At 56.8% G+C, this 15,971-nt stretch overlaps 1 protein-coding gene across 3 annotated transcripts in view; it reads left to right on the forward strand.

The window, feature by feature from the left end:
• Positions 1–8,514, forward strand: part of SFXN5 (sideroflexin 5) — a 100,103-nt gene extending 91,589 nt beyond the window's left edge. For all 3 annotated transcript variants that reach the window (XM_036334128.1, XM_036334130.1, XM_036334129.1), the window contains one exon: positions 6,989–8,514. In XM_036334128.1, the coding sequence (XP_036190021.1) occupies positions 6,989–7,066 (78 nt within the window). In that variant the 3' untranslated portion in view covers positions 7,067–8,514. The remainder of the gene's footprint in view (positions 1–6,988) is intronic.
• The last annotated feature ends 7,457 nt before the right edge of the window (positions 8,515–15,971 follow it).

The following is a 15,971-nucleotide window of genomic DNA, read 5'->3' on the forward strand; positions in this document are numbered from 1 at the left end:
GACAGGCCTCAGCAGGGCTGCCTCTCCGCCTGTCCCTCCTGGTTTTTTCTAGGACCTTCTAGAACGCCTAGATGAATTCAGGACAGGGCAGGAGGAAGCTTGGTTGTGCAAAGCTTCTGTTGAGAAGATTAAAAGCACCGATATGTGCAAAGTGCTTAACCTTGTGAGCCATGAGGCGATGCAGGCGGCAGGATTGGGCCTGGGCCCGGGGATAGCCACAGGGCCCTGCCTTCCTTACGTCGTATCCCATAGGCTTTCTAAGCCTCCGAAGGGCTCTCCCATCCGTTTCTTGATTTATCCTCATCCCAAACCCAAGGGTAGAAAATCTTCCCACTGCACATATGAAAAAACTGAGGCCCTTAGGACAGAAAATGATTCTGGAATTGGTCCACCAGAGGGCACTCAGGAACAAAGCTCCAAAATGGGAGGGGGTGCGGGAGGGAGGGGGTCTGAGCACCCACTGGGAGGGAAAAGATAAGACAGGATTCCTGATCTTGGGGAGCTTGGTTCAATGTGATTCAACTTTTATGGAGGACCTATAGTGACAAGGCACAGGAATGCTGAGCTGTCTTGAGTGGCTCACACTGGGCTGAGGTGGGGGACCGCTGTGTTCACATATGGTTAGTGTACAAACTGGCCTACGACTGGAGATGTGATGGAGAGGGAAATAAGTGCCAGGGGTACCAGGGTGGCAGCATGGATTTGGTCTGAGAAGATCAGGGGAGGCTTCCTGGAGGAGGCAGCCTTAAAAGATTAGGATATAGCTGGACTCAGGCCTCAAAGCCTAAACATACAATGTATTGGAAATAGAGAGAAGCCAGTGAGTGATGAACCTGGAGAAGGTTCCAGAAGGCCTTGAGCGTCCAGCCAAGAAGGCTGACATTCACTGGGAAGTCAATGGGAGCCCGGCGCCAGCACCAGAGGCCTGACATAGGGTCTAAGGCTCAGGCCTCAGCTACTCCTCCGCCCCAGCCTAACACCCCTACACACCCATCAGGATAACTTCCCCAAAGGTGGGGCCTGGATGTGTGTGTCTGAGCAAGATCCGAGGTCCGCCCTACGCTGGTGAGAAGGGATGGGATGTGGCTGCCCAGCAGGCAAGTTGGTTCCAGGCCTGGCAGAGGCCTCAGGCACACAGGGTCAGCCAGGTGCCAGGGTCAGTCAGGTTCCAGCCTGGGCATTGGACCCCGTGTCAATGTCGTCGCCACCTGTGGACCCTCGGAGGCCCAAACCCTTGGCCAGGAGCAGGAGGCGGCTTTGAACAGTGTCACAGGGTCACGCTGAACACCCCAGCCCCCAGCCCTGTGCCTTTGAAAAGGAGGCAGAAAAGCCACCAGAAAAAAGGCCAGGAGGAGGAAGTGCTTTGTAGTAGGTAAAAGCCCCTGAGAATGGGGCACAGGCTGCGGATCCAGTTTCCTGTTTATGTCTCGGCACCTTAGCTCCAGGTTCAAATATGTAAACTATCTGCTGGCCGCTGGCTGCAGGTGTGTGTGCTCCGAGGCTGCAGAGGCAGAGGGTGGCCCCAAATGCATTCCTGACTCTGGCCCCCCACCCAAGATGCGCCAGGGGACAGAGGCAAATAGCTCAGGGTTAACCCTTCCCCTGCCACACAGGAAGGCTGCCGGGCTGCTCTAGGGGACTCTGGGGCCAGCTGGGCCTTGGGGGGGCGGGGGTGCTGCGGGATACAGGATGTGGTGCTTTATGTCTGCTACCTCTGATCTTAGTTGCAACCAGTGGTCTGGGGGTAGCAGCTGCGAGGGGCAGCAGGGCCTGGCTGGGTCTAGAGGGGAGTTGGGGCTCTGATATGGGGCGGGGGGGGGGGGGGGGGCGATCTGGAGTGAGGGAGCAGGTTCTGGCTCAGAGTCCCGGAATGCTAGCAGGGCAACAATGCTTACGTCGTGGCAGGGTGGGCATGTTCCCAGCAGACCCACGTCTTCATGGCACCCCCGTTCTGAGGCTGGGGGTTCCATCAGCCAGTGCTGATGCATAACTTCAGCTTTCTTGCTGGTGCCTGCGGCCCCCACCCTCCAGGGCTCTGGCTCCCCATCCCAGGCACCCCCTTCCCTCAAGGGCCCCTGCTGACTGGCCAGCAGGTGTCTGGGGAGGAGTCCACCAGATGAACAGAGGGGCCCTAAGGTGCCGCCTACCCCCACCTGGCAGCCTGGGACTAGATCTTCTCCCTGTGGCCACTTTTCTCCTTGTCACCCTCTTCCCAGAGGTGCCCCTCGGAGCTCTTCTGTGGTCAGAACCAAGGCCCCTGTCCTGGGGCTCTAGCTTTTACTCAGCTGGTGCTGCTGGCCCTGCCTTGCTGTGCCCACTGCTCCCACTGGGCCCTGGCACCTCCCTCCCACCACACCTGCCTGGGAGCCACTGTAGCCACATGCCGTTCATTGTACTTCTGACGTGGCACATACGGCCGGCTTCCGCGTCTTACCCACCAGTCCCCCAAACGGCAGGGGACTCCAAGAGCACAGCACAACTCTCTGTCCCTGCCTCGGGGACTCCGGAGGGGGGTAGGGCTCCACTGCCCTCACCCAGGTCCTGAATCACATTATTTACTAGCAGGGCCCGGGGTATGATTTCCATGGAGGACACAGCCCCCCATACCCAAGGCAGGTGATCTTCAAGGCAGGGTACAGCCCAGGCGCCCCTGCCCCAGCCTCCCTCGCTAGCCCAGCGCGGAGGAATCCTAGTGGTCCAGATGCATGAGACCTCAAGATGGGGGGCCATTGAGCCAACCCCCCACTGTGGCCAGAGAGCGGGAGGGGTCTTCACCAATGGCCAGTGGAGTTGGCCCAGGACAGAAGTGAGAGGCTGTGCCTGGGGTCAGCACTGAGTGAAGGTTAGGACATCTGGACTCCGGGGGTCACCAAATCCCAGTGCCAAGACCACAGCCTCTCAGCCTGGTGTCTGTGGCACCCTCTGCCGTTGCTTCCACTCCTTGGGCTGGTCCCCTCAGGCCGCCATCACGGGCTTGTTCCCTACGCCCGCCCCTCGAATGTGCCTGTTCCCCAGGCCTGGCACCCTCCCCTGCCATCTGCTCTCCTGGGCAAGCTCCTCCACTCCGGGGCTCCGGCTGTGCTCACGTCCCGGCTCGTCCTCCTGCCCAGACCCCTGGCCAGAGCCCCAGAGCCGGGGACCTGCCTGCTTCTCCGGCCTGTCTGGCTGGGAGGCTCATCATGGCTGAACCTGAGCCCATCACCTCCCACCCTGACCCACCCCCTCCCACTCCCGTGTTCCCTGCCTCTGAGAACGGCACAGCCAGCCACCCAGCTCCTGAGTTAGAATTAGGAATCATCCAACGCACAGTCATTCTCGACACCTCCCTCTTACCCCCACACGGGATTGGTCATCAACTCCTATGGGTTTCATCCTCGGAAAGGATCCCCGCGGGCGCTCTTCTCTCAGCCACGGTGGCAGCGTCTTAGGGCAGGGCCTGGCACCTCTCAGATTCCCACAACTGCCGCCCACTCCTCCGGTCCGTGCCCCACACCCTCCGCCACCAGGGAGACCTTTCTAAAGGGGAGCCCCCCCTGCCCAGACTCTTCCCCGGTGCCTGGTTGCCCTCAGGTGAAATGCTGACACCTCCGCCTGGCCGGGGCTTCGAGCGCCTGCCTGTCCCAGCCCCACCTCCATTTCTTGCCACATACCCCGCATGCCCAACACTGCCCACCGCCAGCAGGCCGTGCTGGCCCGGGAGTGCTTTTCCTTCTCCCAGCAGGTTTTTCTTGCCCTCTCCTCAAAATCCTCCCTTCCCCTCCTGGCCCACCTCCTCTGAGAAGTCCTCCTTCCCTGCTCTTCCACTAGTCCATGCTGACTCCGCCCCCTCCCCAGTTTCCATGGCACTTTTCTCTCTGGGATCCATCTGCTTTCCTATCTGCTCCTCCCCTAGGCTTGGAGCTCCTCAAGGGCAAGGGGCTGATCTTCTCCATCTCTGTGTGCCCAGCCTTGGTGGATGGAGTTGGCAGCCATACACATCTGCTGGCTTGAAGGCTGATGGAGTTGAAATGTGAGAAAGAGCCGTGCATGCCAGCTCTGTCCCCAAGCCCCTGCTCCTGGGTGCCCCAGTCACCTCCCCTCTAGGACCTTCCCACTGCCTGCATCTCGCCCCTGCGTCCCTCCCACCAGCTGCCCTCAGCACAGTGAGGAGCCTGGGGGAGCCTGGGGGTCCTGGGTCTGTGACAGCCTCCACTGGGAGGGTCACCGGGCCAGCCCTCTCCAGGGAGTGAGCCGAGTGGCCGTGGCCCTGGCCCGTGGCCCTCCACTGTGGTGGTGAGCAGCAGCCTCTCCCTCCGATTTTCATGCGGGCCTTGGTGCTTCAGTGAAAGCCGGCATGGGAAGTTGCTAATAATGGCACTAAAATAAAATATGCTACATCTGTTATGGGTAGCAGAACAAAATTAGCTGCTCACACCTCTGACATCCAAGATGTCTTAACTTAAAATACTCCTTGGCTTACTTTACATCATTTACTGATTATATTTAAAAGAAATACAATTTTGCAATTACTGTTCTTTCCAGCGTGATATCTATGCATCATTTTCCTTTTATGTTTATATATTTCTCCTTCATTAGTGCAGTCTGAAGGGTGATTAGGATTCTTCAAACATTTTACAGAGGTTAAACGTTGATTAAGATTTAATTATTACTGTAAATAGCTTGGAATGACATATGGTGCAAAAGCCTGACATATGTGCATTTGAATAAATGAAGTGCTATTTCCCAGGATGCCTCAGTAGCTGTTTAACAGCTTTCCCGAAGGGTTATGTTACACCTCATGGTAAGATTGCTGGGATGTTATATTTTGTTGGTTTTTGCAGCTGAAAGCTAAGAACAGTTTTCCAGTTTTTTAAAAACATTGAATATTTTAAATACCTAAATTGTTTTGCACAAATTTTTGCTAATTTGTCTAACTAGGTTAAACATTTTCAAAAGCATTTAGATTTTTAAGCGTGGGCGCTGTGCATTGTGTCAGTGGCAGCGTGGGGACGAGGCGAGCGGGTGGAGTGGAGGGAACTCAGAGGCCAGCAGGGGTGGGGACGGGGAGGTGGTTTGAGGCGAGGGGGCGGGGAAGAGGCCCAGGCCTTGAGCCTAGCTCTTGTCTCTTTGGCCCTCTCAGATGGCCAGAGCCTGGGTATTGGCGTACCCGGGACTACAGGGGAAGGGTTCCCCTTCTCCAGAAACTGCTATGCCCACCACCCTAGTCCACATCAAGCCCCCTCTTGGCTGGCCTCTGACATGCGCAGCCTGTGTTCCACCGAGTTCTTTGCAGCCAGCGCTGGTCTGTGGCACCCTGTGCCTGGGCCCCAGGGTGTCCGGCCAGAGCACCTTTAGGTGGCAGCATGGCGGGCTGGATTGGGGCAGGGGTGGATTCAGTTCCATTTTAGATAGGTTCCGTTAAGGTGCCCAGGAGACATCACAGGAATGTTCAGTAAGCAGTCCGTTGTGGGCCCAAGACTCAGGGGGGAAATGTGGCTGGAGACTCCTCAAATCTGGGAGTCACAGAGAAGGCTGTGTGTGCAGGGAAGAGAGCCCAACCAGGGACCCTGAACAGTGTCCAGTGGATGTCACACACAAAAAAGGGGGGTTAGCAGTGACCTTGGGGAGAAAGATTTTTTGTGGAACGTGGTGGGGACGGAAGCCAGGTTTCCTGGGGGTTGAAAAGCCGGCGGGAGGTGAGGAGGTGGAGGCGGCTACGGCTGTAGGTAGTGCCTTAAAGGAATGTGGTTGCTGGGAGGAGAGACGCCGGGCAGAAGCTACACTGTGACGTGGGGTTGAGGGGAGGTCTTTCTTAGACAGAAGGTGCTGGTCTGTGTGGAAATGCTGGAGGGCAGGAGTCAGCCAGAGAAAGGTGGGGAAGAGGGAGGGCAGCCCAGGAGTGGGCTCCTGGAGGGGACGGGGGAGCTGGGCTTATGGGAACACCTCTGAGGGGAGGGTGGGGTAGCAGGAGGGCAGGTGTGGAGCAGAGTGTGGACACCAATGGGAGATGGGACATGAATGGGTTCCTTCTGACGCCTTCTGTTGTTTTCCCTGAAGTAGTGAGGAGGCTCATCTGCTCAGGGCGAGGGGCAGCTGAGGATGAGGAGGCCTCTGTGGAGAATGGGAGAGCGAGGTGACTGGCGATGTGGCCAGGGGGTGAGGTTGGCTACTGTGAGGATCCGGCCAAAGTCAAGGACCCTGAATGTTGAATGTCTCCATTAGGTGGTCAGGTTCAAGTGGAGACAAGGAGACTGCATGATGGGTTTTCTCCAAAGCCAGTCAGGGCTGGAAGGACCTGGGGCTGAAGTGATAGCCCTTCACGACCAGGTTAGAGGAGGAGAATGGGAAGCTGAGCCCTGAGGTCTCGGTGGTCTAAAAACAGACAGGGAGCCTGGCTGGCCTGGTTCAGGGGTAAGCATCGGCCTATGAATCAGGAGGTCATGGTTCGATTCCCAGTCAGGGCACATGCCCGGGTTGTGGGCTCAACCCCTGGTAGGGGATGTGCAGGAGGCAGCCGATCAATGATTGTCTCTCATCATTGATGTTTTTCTCTCTCTCTCCCTCTCCCTTCCTCTCTGAAATCAATAAAAATATATATTAAAAGAAAACAGACAGGGAGAGTGAGTGGGATGCTGGAATGATTGGGGTCTGAGAGAGTAGGGTTTGGATTTAAGGAGTTTGGGTAGAGCAGCCCTGCTTGGTGACCAGGTCCAGGGTGTGGCCCTGAGAAGGGATTTGTGCAGCACAATGGACAAGGTATTGGAGAGAAATACAGAACTCAGAGGCCAGAGCATAGGATGCTCACCTGCATGGACACATGGTCCGAGGAAGAGGCCTGGGCAGGAAGGGATACTGTGAGCCCCTTGGCAGGAGGGCAGAAAAAATTAAAGATGGGGTGCCAGGGGCAACTGTGGGCTCCAGAGCAGTCCTAACTGCTACTCCCAGCCTCCCCACTCACCCCTCCCCTCTCACCCTCCTCACCTTTCCTCCCTCTGTTCTCTCTCCTCAGATCGAAACATCCCAGTTAGAGCCTGAGATTGCCCGGGCCACCAGCAGCCGGACAGTGGTGTACAACAAGGGGCTGTGAGTGGTGGCCGGCTGGCCTGGGGATGCAGCCTTGTCCAGCCTGGGGAGCTGGGGGCGGGGCAGGGGTCTCGTGAGTAGTGCCTGCAGGGAGGGCAAGCTGGCCCCACCAGTCCTGGACCACCTGGGGGTTGGGGGGTCTCCATCCACAGTGGTAGGGAGACTAATCTATTCACCTGTTAACATAAGGGAGAGGAATTCTGACACATTTCCTATAAAAATAATCAAGTGCATTTCTGGGCCTTACGTGGGGTTGCCAAAACTCTACTCAGCACAATTATGTGTGAAGCTGAAAAATTGTAGAGTGCCCACAGGGTAGAATTAGGATCCTTTTATACTTTTTATTTTTATTTTTTATCAGAATCAAGCCTTGGTTGCAGCTGCCCAGATGCTGCTAGCAGGTGGTCTGGTGGTGGGAGTAGGGGTAGGCCTGCGGCGAGTTGGCTGGCTTGGTGGTGGGGCTGGTAGATTTAAGATATTGCTGTGGCCAAGACCGACGTCTCCCTGGGTGTTCAGGGGTAGGGAAGGGAGGGGAGGCAGTCTACACCTCGCCGGATGAGCCAGCTATGACTAAGGTCCTCAGGAGGTGGCCCAGGAAATCAAGGAGCACTGGAAGTCTCTGGAAGGTTCCATGGGCAGCTGGCTCAGAGTGTGGCCGGCCTTCAAGATCCAGGCCACACCTGCAGAACCGATTCCTCTACATGAAGCCCAGTGGCACACGGGCTGGCATCACCCTTCATGGAGCCCTGATATATGGGAGGCCCCGGAGATGACCCCAGCTCCAGGCAGGAAGCCCCAAGAAGGAATGATGTTGGGCAGGAGCCGGGGGCATGCAGCCCGGCCTTTGCAGGAAGATCTTCCTCCCTGGCGCCAGGCTGGAAGCTGGGCATTAGGGCCGAGTGTGGGGCTGGAGCCAGGCTGACTGCCACTGAGCAGGAGGGCCCCGTGTCCGAGAGTACAAAGGCCAGATCTCTAGGCACCTATTGGAGAGGAAGCATCAACCCGGGAATCAAAGCAGGCGCTGGCTCTGGCCGGCGACGTAACCTTGGACAAGCCCACTTCCTTCTCTGAGCCTCCACCCCCATGTCTGGAGCCCGAGGACTGGATCAAGGGATTCCCGCCTGCTCCTCCAGCTAGATCCCGTCTTTGCCTGTCCCGTTCAGATGCTGGTCATCCCAACATGGACACTGGACTGGGAAAGGGGCAGGTCCCTGTGGGCATGGCCAGCAGTTGGCCTCAGGACCCGGACTCTGCTGTTCTGTATGTGACCCCACCTCCTGGGAGCACTGGGCCTTTGCCAAACACTTTACAGTTGTGAAGGAGGAGGTAGTATGGATGCCTGGGCTGGAGTGGGGAGCCACACCCACCTGCCGCCTCTCAGCCTGCACTGGCCTCTGAGGCCCCTGGCTGCCGGCTGCCGCCTCCCTTCCAGTTCGGGCCAGGAAAGGGGAAAGCTCTGCAGAGGAAATCAGGGCTTGGGTGGGGTGAACAGGGTAATCTCTCGTCTGAAAGGCCCCAAAAAGAGGACGCATGGGTCTCAAGGTACCTCTCACCTGGTCCCAACTGGAATGAGCCTTCAACATGCAGCCTCAGGGCTCCCCTGCCCTGGTGCCTGACTCCGCCTGGGGAGACGTGGCTGGAGGTGGACAGGTACGTGCAGGGAAAGGCAGTGCCGGGCAGCGGAGGCCTGGCCATAGGCTCTGCTCCCCTTGGGGCGGGGGAGTTGTGGCGAGGTGGGTCTCCTACAGGCACTGGCCCCAGACCTCCCACCAGAAGCCGCTGCTGCCCTCACCTCCCAGCCAGCTCTGCAGGGTGCAGCCCTAGGGCCCCCACTCTCCCAAGGAGCAGCCCACCCACTGCCCGTCAGGAAGGGGAGAGGCAGCGACACGCATGGAAGAGCAGCAGAGGGAAGGGCTGCGGTGGTGTTGGAGGGTCAGGTATTTTTGCGTTACTTCCGCCATAATGTGAATGTGCCAGCGACTGGGGCCTGGGCACGTCTGGGGCCTCTTTTGCAAACTCACCCCACCTCACCTCTTATTGGGTCTTTTTTTAAAAATATATATATATTTTTAATTAATTTCAGAGAGGAAGGAAGAGGGAGAGAGAGACAGAAACATCAATGATGAGAGAGAATCATTGATTGGCTGCCTCCTGCACGCCCCCCACTGGGGATTGAGCCCACAACCTGGGCATGTGCCCTAGACCGGACTCAAACCTGGGACCCTTCATTCCACAGGCCGACGCTCTATCCATGGAGCCAAACCGGCCAGGGCTTATTGGGTTTTATTCTTGTGCACTTTACCTTGGGACCAAAACTGCTCCCCCCAGCTCCACCCCCACCCCCTCCAGAGGCTTGGCAGAGATGGGATCTCTCCATCTCCCTCTGGGCTGGCTGCCCCGGCCCAGCCCTGTGGCCCCTGCATCTCATAACCTATTTACTGTATCTCCCAGCTGATTTCCGGTGATGCTCCCAAATGCAGTTTCAGGTGACTTCAGGGGGCTCCTCCTGGTAGGGGTGGTGGCAGCGAAGGATCCTTATAGCTCAGGGTGACGGTGTCAGAGATTCAGCGAGCCGTGCTGCTAGGCCCTGGTCTGGCTGCGAAAAACACCACGAGGGGAAACTTTCAGTTCACATCCAGCCCCTCTCAGCTGAGGCCAGAGGAAGGGAGGCCTCATGGGAAGATGGTTTCATGTCTGGGGAGGAGGCTGAGTCAGGGCAGGGCTGGCCCAGCGGTGCCAGAATCCAGGCCATACCTGCAGCTGTTTCTCCAGCTCTGGTGTATCTGCCTGGCCCTCCTCTGGTCACTTCAAACATTCCTGAAGGCTTGGGATACCCCTCTCCCATTTCCAGAGAACAGTCCGCATGTGCAGGGACCAAAAGCCCAAGCTGTCACGATGGCTGCCGAGTCAGGATGGCCAGCATCCCGTTCCACGTCCTGATTGGGGAGGAGGTGGAGGGGCACTGTGTCCTGTCCTGGGCCTCTACCCTGGCAGAAGGGTGGGGTTCTGAGAGGAAACAGGCCCGTGGACAGAAGCAAGGTGGTTTCCCAGCCCTGGGCCTCGGTCATACCTGGGTTACTTTGCAGTGTCTTTTTAACCTTCTCAGAAAATTTCTCAATCTCTGTGATTTGTGTACTACTAATGAACTGTGGGCAATAAATGATGGATTTAAAGCATCAAGGCTTGGCTTTGTGAATTATGGGTGGAGAGGTGGGAGCAGGGAAACACAGTGGGAACAAGCCAACGGCTAGGCAAGGATTTTATAGGAAGGCCCCTGAGGAAGATGCGGACCCAGGCTCAGGAGGGGTCAGAGGGAAGGGTAGAGGGAAGGACAGAAGAGCGTGTGAGGGCAGGAAGCTGGACAACGGAGATGAATTGAAACTCTGCAGAAGGAACCCCCTTTGCAGAGCGGTTGCTGGGCACTTACTAAGGGCCCCACTGCAAGGAACTAGAGTAGAAAAGGGATTTCGGTAGATTCTCCTACTGTTTATGTCAAGGGGACTAGAAGGGAGAGTGGTGGTGGTGGTGGGGTGGGTGTCATTCTGGGCTGCCTGGGGGCCAAGAGAGGCTACACAGGGTGGAAAGGTTTGAGCCAAGTGGAAAGGTACCTGATGTCCACAGTGTGTCCAGCACCAGCCCTGGGAACTCTGCCCCTTCTAACTCCTCCATAGTCCCTCAGGGCCAGGCCTTGGCTGCCTCCTGACAGCGCTGGGACCTCCAAGCATCTTCCACTCTTGCAGGGTGACCATGCAGTGGAGGTGGGGTTTATGGTTGGGGTCTGGCCAGCCCGGATCCGGCCCCAGCTTGGCCCCAGCATCACTCATTCACCCATTCCTTGGGTCAGATGTGTGTGGAGCATATTCTGTCTTAGAGTTGTGGTGTCCTTAGCGATAAAATGCCAGGAACAGCATCGTTAGCTGGACTGGTGGACAGAGGTTAGAGGGACTAGGTGAGGAACTCACCCAGACTCTCCTCTCACCTCCCCAGTGTCAGGGGTGCTGGGCCTCCCTAGGAGGGTGGAGGAGGGAAAGGGGTGGGGGAAGGGTCTGATCCAAAGTGATACTCCTGGGTCAGGGGGCTTCTGGTCTCTGGGGAATTTCTTTGCTAAGAGCCCCACTGGCCACAACCCCCATCCGGGTGTCGGAAATCCTTGACTCTCGGGACAGACACAAATCCCTCCTGGGAGCTGTTTGTTGTTTTTAGCTGGTCTGGGGTCTCAGCTCCTGCCCTGCCCAGAGATCATTAACACTCCAGGAATGTGGCTCCCACCCGCTGGCCCCTGGGGCCTCCCTCCTCCCACTCAGGCCGTGGTTAGAAGGAGAGTCTGAATGCTGGGGGATGAGGGCAGTGATGAGTGACCCTTTCCCAAGGCGCTGGGGAGCCTCGCCTTAATTTCAGAATGCAGCTTCCCCCAGTCCCCAGAGCTGCTGCCGCTCCTGCCATCTCACCGGTCCCCATGTCACTGGCTAGCCTGCCACACAGGAACCTCTCAGCCACTCCCCGCCATGCCCCCCTCCCCCCCTCCCGCCCCGCATGCCCATGCTTCCAGGTGACTCTCTGGGCCGTAGCCGAGAAGTGTTCCCTCTCCATGACCCACTCTGAGGTGCACTAGCTGCTGGCAGCCTTGTCTAAGATCTGAGTCTGGCTCCTTCCCCACAAGGAGCAAGAATCTGGGCTCCCCCCAGTTCCCTGGGCCTTATGGAAGGATGGAGAGAAGGAAGGGGAGAACGAAAATAGGAAAGAGAAGGTGAACAAATGGGCAAACAGGCATAGGCAGACGACACCCCCTTGAAGAGCCCATGCAATTCAGCGAGGCAGTGAGGGAAGGGGGCGGACCCCTGCCACCTGAGCTGGTTCTCCTCTGCCCAGGTGAGCCTGGCAGAAGGAGGGACAGTAAGCAGGGCCCTTGCTCCGTCCAGGGTTCAGCTCTCAGAAGCTCAGTTGTTAGAGAACAGGGTGCAAGACGCTGGAGGTGAAAGAGGGCCAGCTGCTGCAGGGCCAAGGACAGCTGGGAGCCATCAGAGGCTTTCAGTGGGGAAGTGGATTCATCTGGCAACAGAGTGGAGTGGAGCGTGGACTCTGGCAAGACTGCTGGGGAGCCCAGGGAAGAGGCCACTGTGGCAGCCCAGGTGAGGGGACATGGGGGCTGGGCCAGGTCATGGGATGGGGATGGAGAGAAGTGAAGACATCGCCACTGCTCAGCTCTTGGTGATTGGCTGTGGGGAAGAGGAGGAGTCAAAGATGGCCCCAAGTTCCTTGCTCGGGCAGCTGAGGACATGGATAGTGGCGCCATTTCTTGGTGCTAAGGAACAGAGAAGGAAGAACAGATTTGCAAAGGAGGTAATGAACTCTGTTTTACAAGTTAATAGAGGTTCCTACAAGATAACCAAGTTGAGATATCGAGACAATGAATGGGTGCTTGTCTGGAACTCAGGAGGCAGTTCGAGATTGGATATGCAGACTGGCATGTTGTCTATTTATTGACAGCACCTGGAGCTGAACGGACAGCGCAACCACCCAGGGTAGTATGTGAGGTGAGAAGAGGAAGGTCTGGGATGTTACCTTGAGGAGTCCCCATCTCTGAGGCCTGGACAGAGAGACAGGAGGCTGCTAAGAAGTACAGCCCCAAGAAAAGTGTTATGGACTGAATCGTGTCACCCCAAATTCATGTGTTGAAGTCTTAATTCCCCAGAATGTGACTGTATTGGAGGATCTTTAAAGAGGTAATTAAGGTAAAATGAGGTCATTAGGGTGGGTCCTAATCCAATATGACCTTATAAGAAGAAGGAATTTAGCCCTAGCTGGTTTGGCTCAGTGGATAGAGTGTTGGCCTGCGGACAGAAAGTCCAAGATTCAATTCCAGCCAAGGGCACATGCTCAATCCCCAGTAGGGGGCATGCAGGAGGCAGCTGATCAATGATTCTCTCATCATTGATGTTTCTATCTGTCTATCCTTCTCCCTTCCTCTCTAAAAATCAACAAAAATTTTTTTTAAAAAAAAAAAAGGAAAAAATTGAGACACAGATAAGCATCGAGGGAGAATTCTATGTGAACAGGAAGATAGTCATCTGCAAGCTAAGGAGAGAGGCCTCAGCAAAAACCAACCATGCTGGCACTTTGATTGTGGGCTTCCAGCCTCCAGAACTGTGAGAGGAGAAGTTGTTTAAGCCACCCCACCTGTGGTGCTTGTCATGGCAGCCCTAGCAAACTAGACAAGAGGTAGGAGGAAGATAAGGAGACATGATAACCCAGAGGACAAGGGATGAGCATCCTTCAAGTAGGAGAAGCTGTCCACATACTTAGTTGGTGCTGAGTGTTTAAGGAAGATAAAGACCAAGGACCTGCAGAGAAGGATCTCAGTGGAGTGCGGTGAGGGCAAAAGTCAGATCTTCCTGGGCTGAGAAGTTAGCAGGACGCCCACCGAGTGCCTGTTAGGAAATTCTTGTGAGGTGGGCAGAGACATGACAATGGCTGCAGCATGACATGGGGCTAAGGGAGGGCTTTAGATGGGAGACTCTCGGGCCTGTGGAAACTCTATTGGGTGAGAGTGGAAGAGACTGTAAAGGCAGAGAAGAAAAAGAGCCACCCAGGAGAGAGGTCCTCCAGGGTGCGGGGAGGATCCTCCTTGAGGAGAGAGGAGCCTGGGTGGTAACAGGAGGCAGGTGGAGAGGATGGGTTGGAAGCAGGTGGTGTGGGTGTGAGTGCGGGAAGTTGCGGGGTGAGAGGGTAGCTTCCCTGGCCCCTCCAGATCAGCTCTGCACCCTTTGCCATCAGCTCTCCATCCCAAAGGCTGGCTCAAATGGACTTGATGTCTGGTTCCCACCACTGGGAATCACCACTAGGAAACTGGTGATTGGAGGAGAGTGAGACTGGGGGATTTACCTCCTCCCTGCCCTCCCCCCACCCATTTCCACTGCAGTCTGAGGGCTTCCTGCTACTGAAGGCTGCAGCCCTAGCTGGGGCCCTCTCCGCCCAGCTGTCCTCTCAGGTTCTGGTAACTGCTCCTGCCTCTTACCAGGGCTGTGTGAGCTCCCCGTTGTTGCTAACCTTGGGACACTGCAACATCTCTGCTGGCTTTCCAAAATTCATTATTCAACTCTCCTCAAAGTGCCCCACTTGAAGGGGCCGTCTCTTCCTGCAGGCCCCTGTCTGATATGAAGGGGTTCTCTTCCACTGCTGCCTTTTTCTCTCTGAAGATGCAAATCAAGTCCTCTGCTGAGGGTGAGGGAGAGGAGGTATGAGGAGAAGGATGACCCTTTGAGACGTCCCCTATGGAGAATGAGAGCGGACTTATCAACAGGGGTGAGCCTCAGCTGAGGCTGGGATCTCGACCTCCAGGGGGGGCCATCGAGCAAGCTTGCCTGGTGTCCTTACAGACTGAGCTGCAAGGGCAGACAAGGAAACAGGTTCAAGCAAGTTTGGGATTTTGCCAGGCGGGTGCAACTAAGGAACAGTGGGACAGAGCATGTTGGAGAGAGAATAGAGGAGCCTGCGGCAGGGGAATTTCATGAGGTCAAAGCGCGGAGGAGGAGGAAAACTGAGTGAGCTGGAGGAACATGGGGTCTGGTGGGAAAGGACAGCTGAATGTGGGATTTGAGAGCAGCCCCAATTCTGGGGTCTGATAAGGCCTGAGAGTGGGTGGGGATGAGGTGAGAGGGAATGAGAGGCTGGGGTGCTGGGTGGAGGTCTTGGGGAGACAGGAAGACCATAAGCTGGTGGCCACAGTCTTTGACAAATGAGGGGGTACAGCTGGGACATGCAGCCACACACTGCCCACGTGCACAGCCGACCGCCCACACACACCCACACAGTCACACTCATGCACACACGCCCACAGCCCTCCCAGACCAGACAGACACCCTCACATGCACTCACCCTCACACACGCCCCAGACAGCAGATGGGGCGCTCGGGTAATTGGTTAAACCTGTTCTGATGTCTGGCTCCGAATTGGCAGCACCCGTCTGACAGGAAAGCTGGCTGGGCCTGCTCTGCTCAGCCTGCTGGCCGCCCTGCCCCTCCCCCTGCATGGCTGCCCTGGAGCACGGGCTCTGGGAGAGGCCTGTGGGCCCAGCCTGGCTCCCTCCTGGCCAGAACCCTGGTCGCGAGGCGTGAGTTCCACAAAGCCCCACGGGAAGCAATCACAGCCCCTGTGAGGAGGAGCTGGTGTAAGCCAAGCGCAGAGATGCTAAGAGCACGAGCCACGCGGCTGTGGAGGCCCGAGGGACCAATCCCGGAAAGTTTCGAGGACAAGAGGATGTGTAAAGGTCCTTCCCTGGATGTGAGGCCCAGGGCTTGGGCCACAAGAGTTACGAACAGCTCCCCGGGATTGGTATTCCCTCCTCTTCAGTGCATGCAACGTGGGTTCTCACAGGAGCTCATCACACCTCAGCCCACTGGACTCTGCAGGGCCCCCGAGGCCAGCACGGCGGAGGGCTATAGCCCAGCAGGTTGCTTCAGGGAAGGTCTGACCTGGAAGCTCCTGTCCACCATCCTCACCCCTGCAGGCCCTGATCTCCAGGGGGAGGAGTGGTCGGGGAGGGAAGGGAGCATCATTCTGAGGCTTCTGCTCCCCTTCCTGGCTGCATCTGTGTGTCTTTGAGAGAGACTTTGGTTTGTTCCCTGGAGAGGGCCCAAAAACTCCCAAATTAGCAAACCTGGCAAGCCCACAGCTCAGAAAATAGTTCATCCTGATTCCATGTTTTTCAGGCTCACAGAAGCCTTTATTAATGAAGTCACAACACCAATATTTACCGTCTGTGGGGAGAGGCACAACACGGGGGACGGATGGGAGTGCTCGGGGACTCCCGCCCCGCCCCCCGCAGGCCTGGCCTAGGAAGATTGGCAGGTTTCCTTGGGTCCTTTCCAGCTCTTTATCGGATGACAGGGGGTGCTCTGCTGTGATTTCCC

Source organism: Myotis myotis, unplaced genomic scaffold (assembly GCF_014108235.1).
Source record: "Myotis myotis isolate mMyoMyo1 unplaced genomic scaffold, mMyoMyo1.p scaffold_m19_p_14, whole genome shotgun sequence".
Lineage (NCBI taxonomy): Eukaryota > Metazoa > Chordata > Mammalia > Chiroptera > Vespertilionidae > Myotis > Myotis myotis.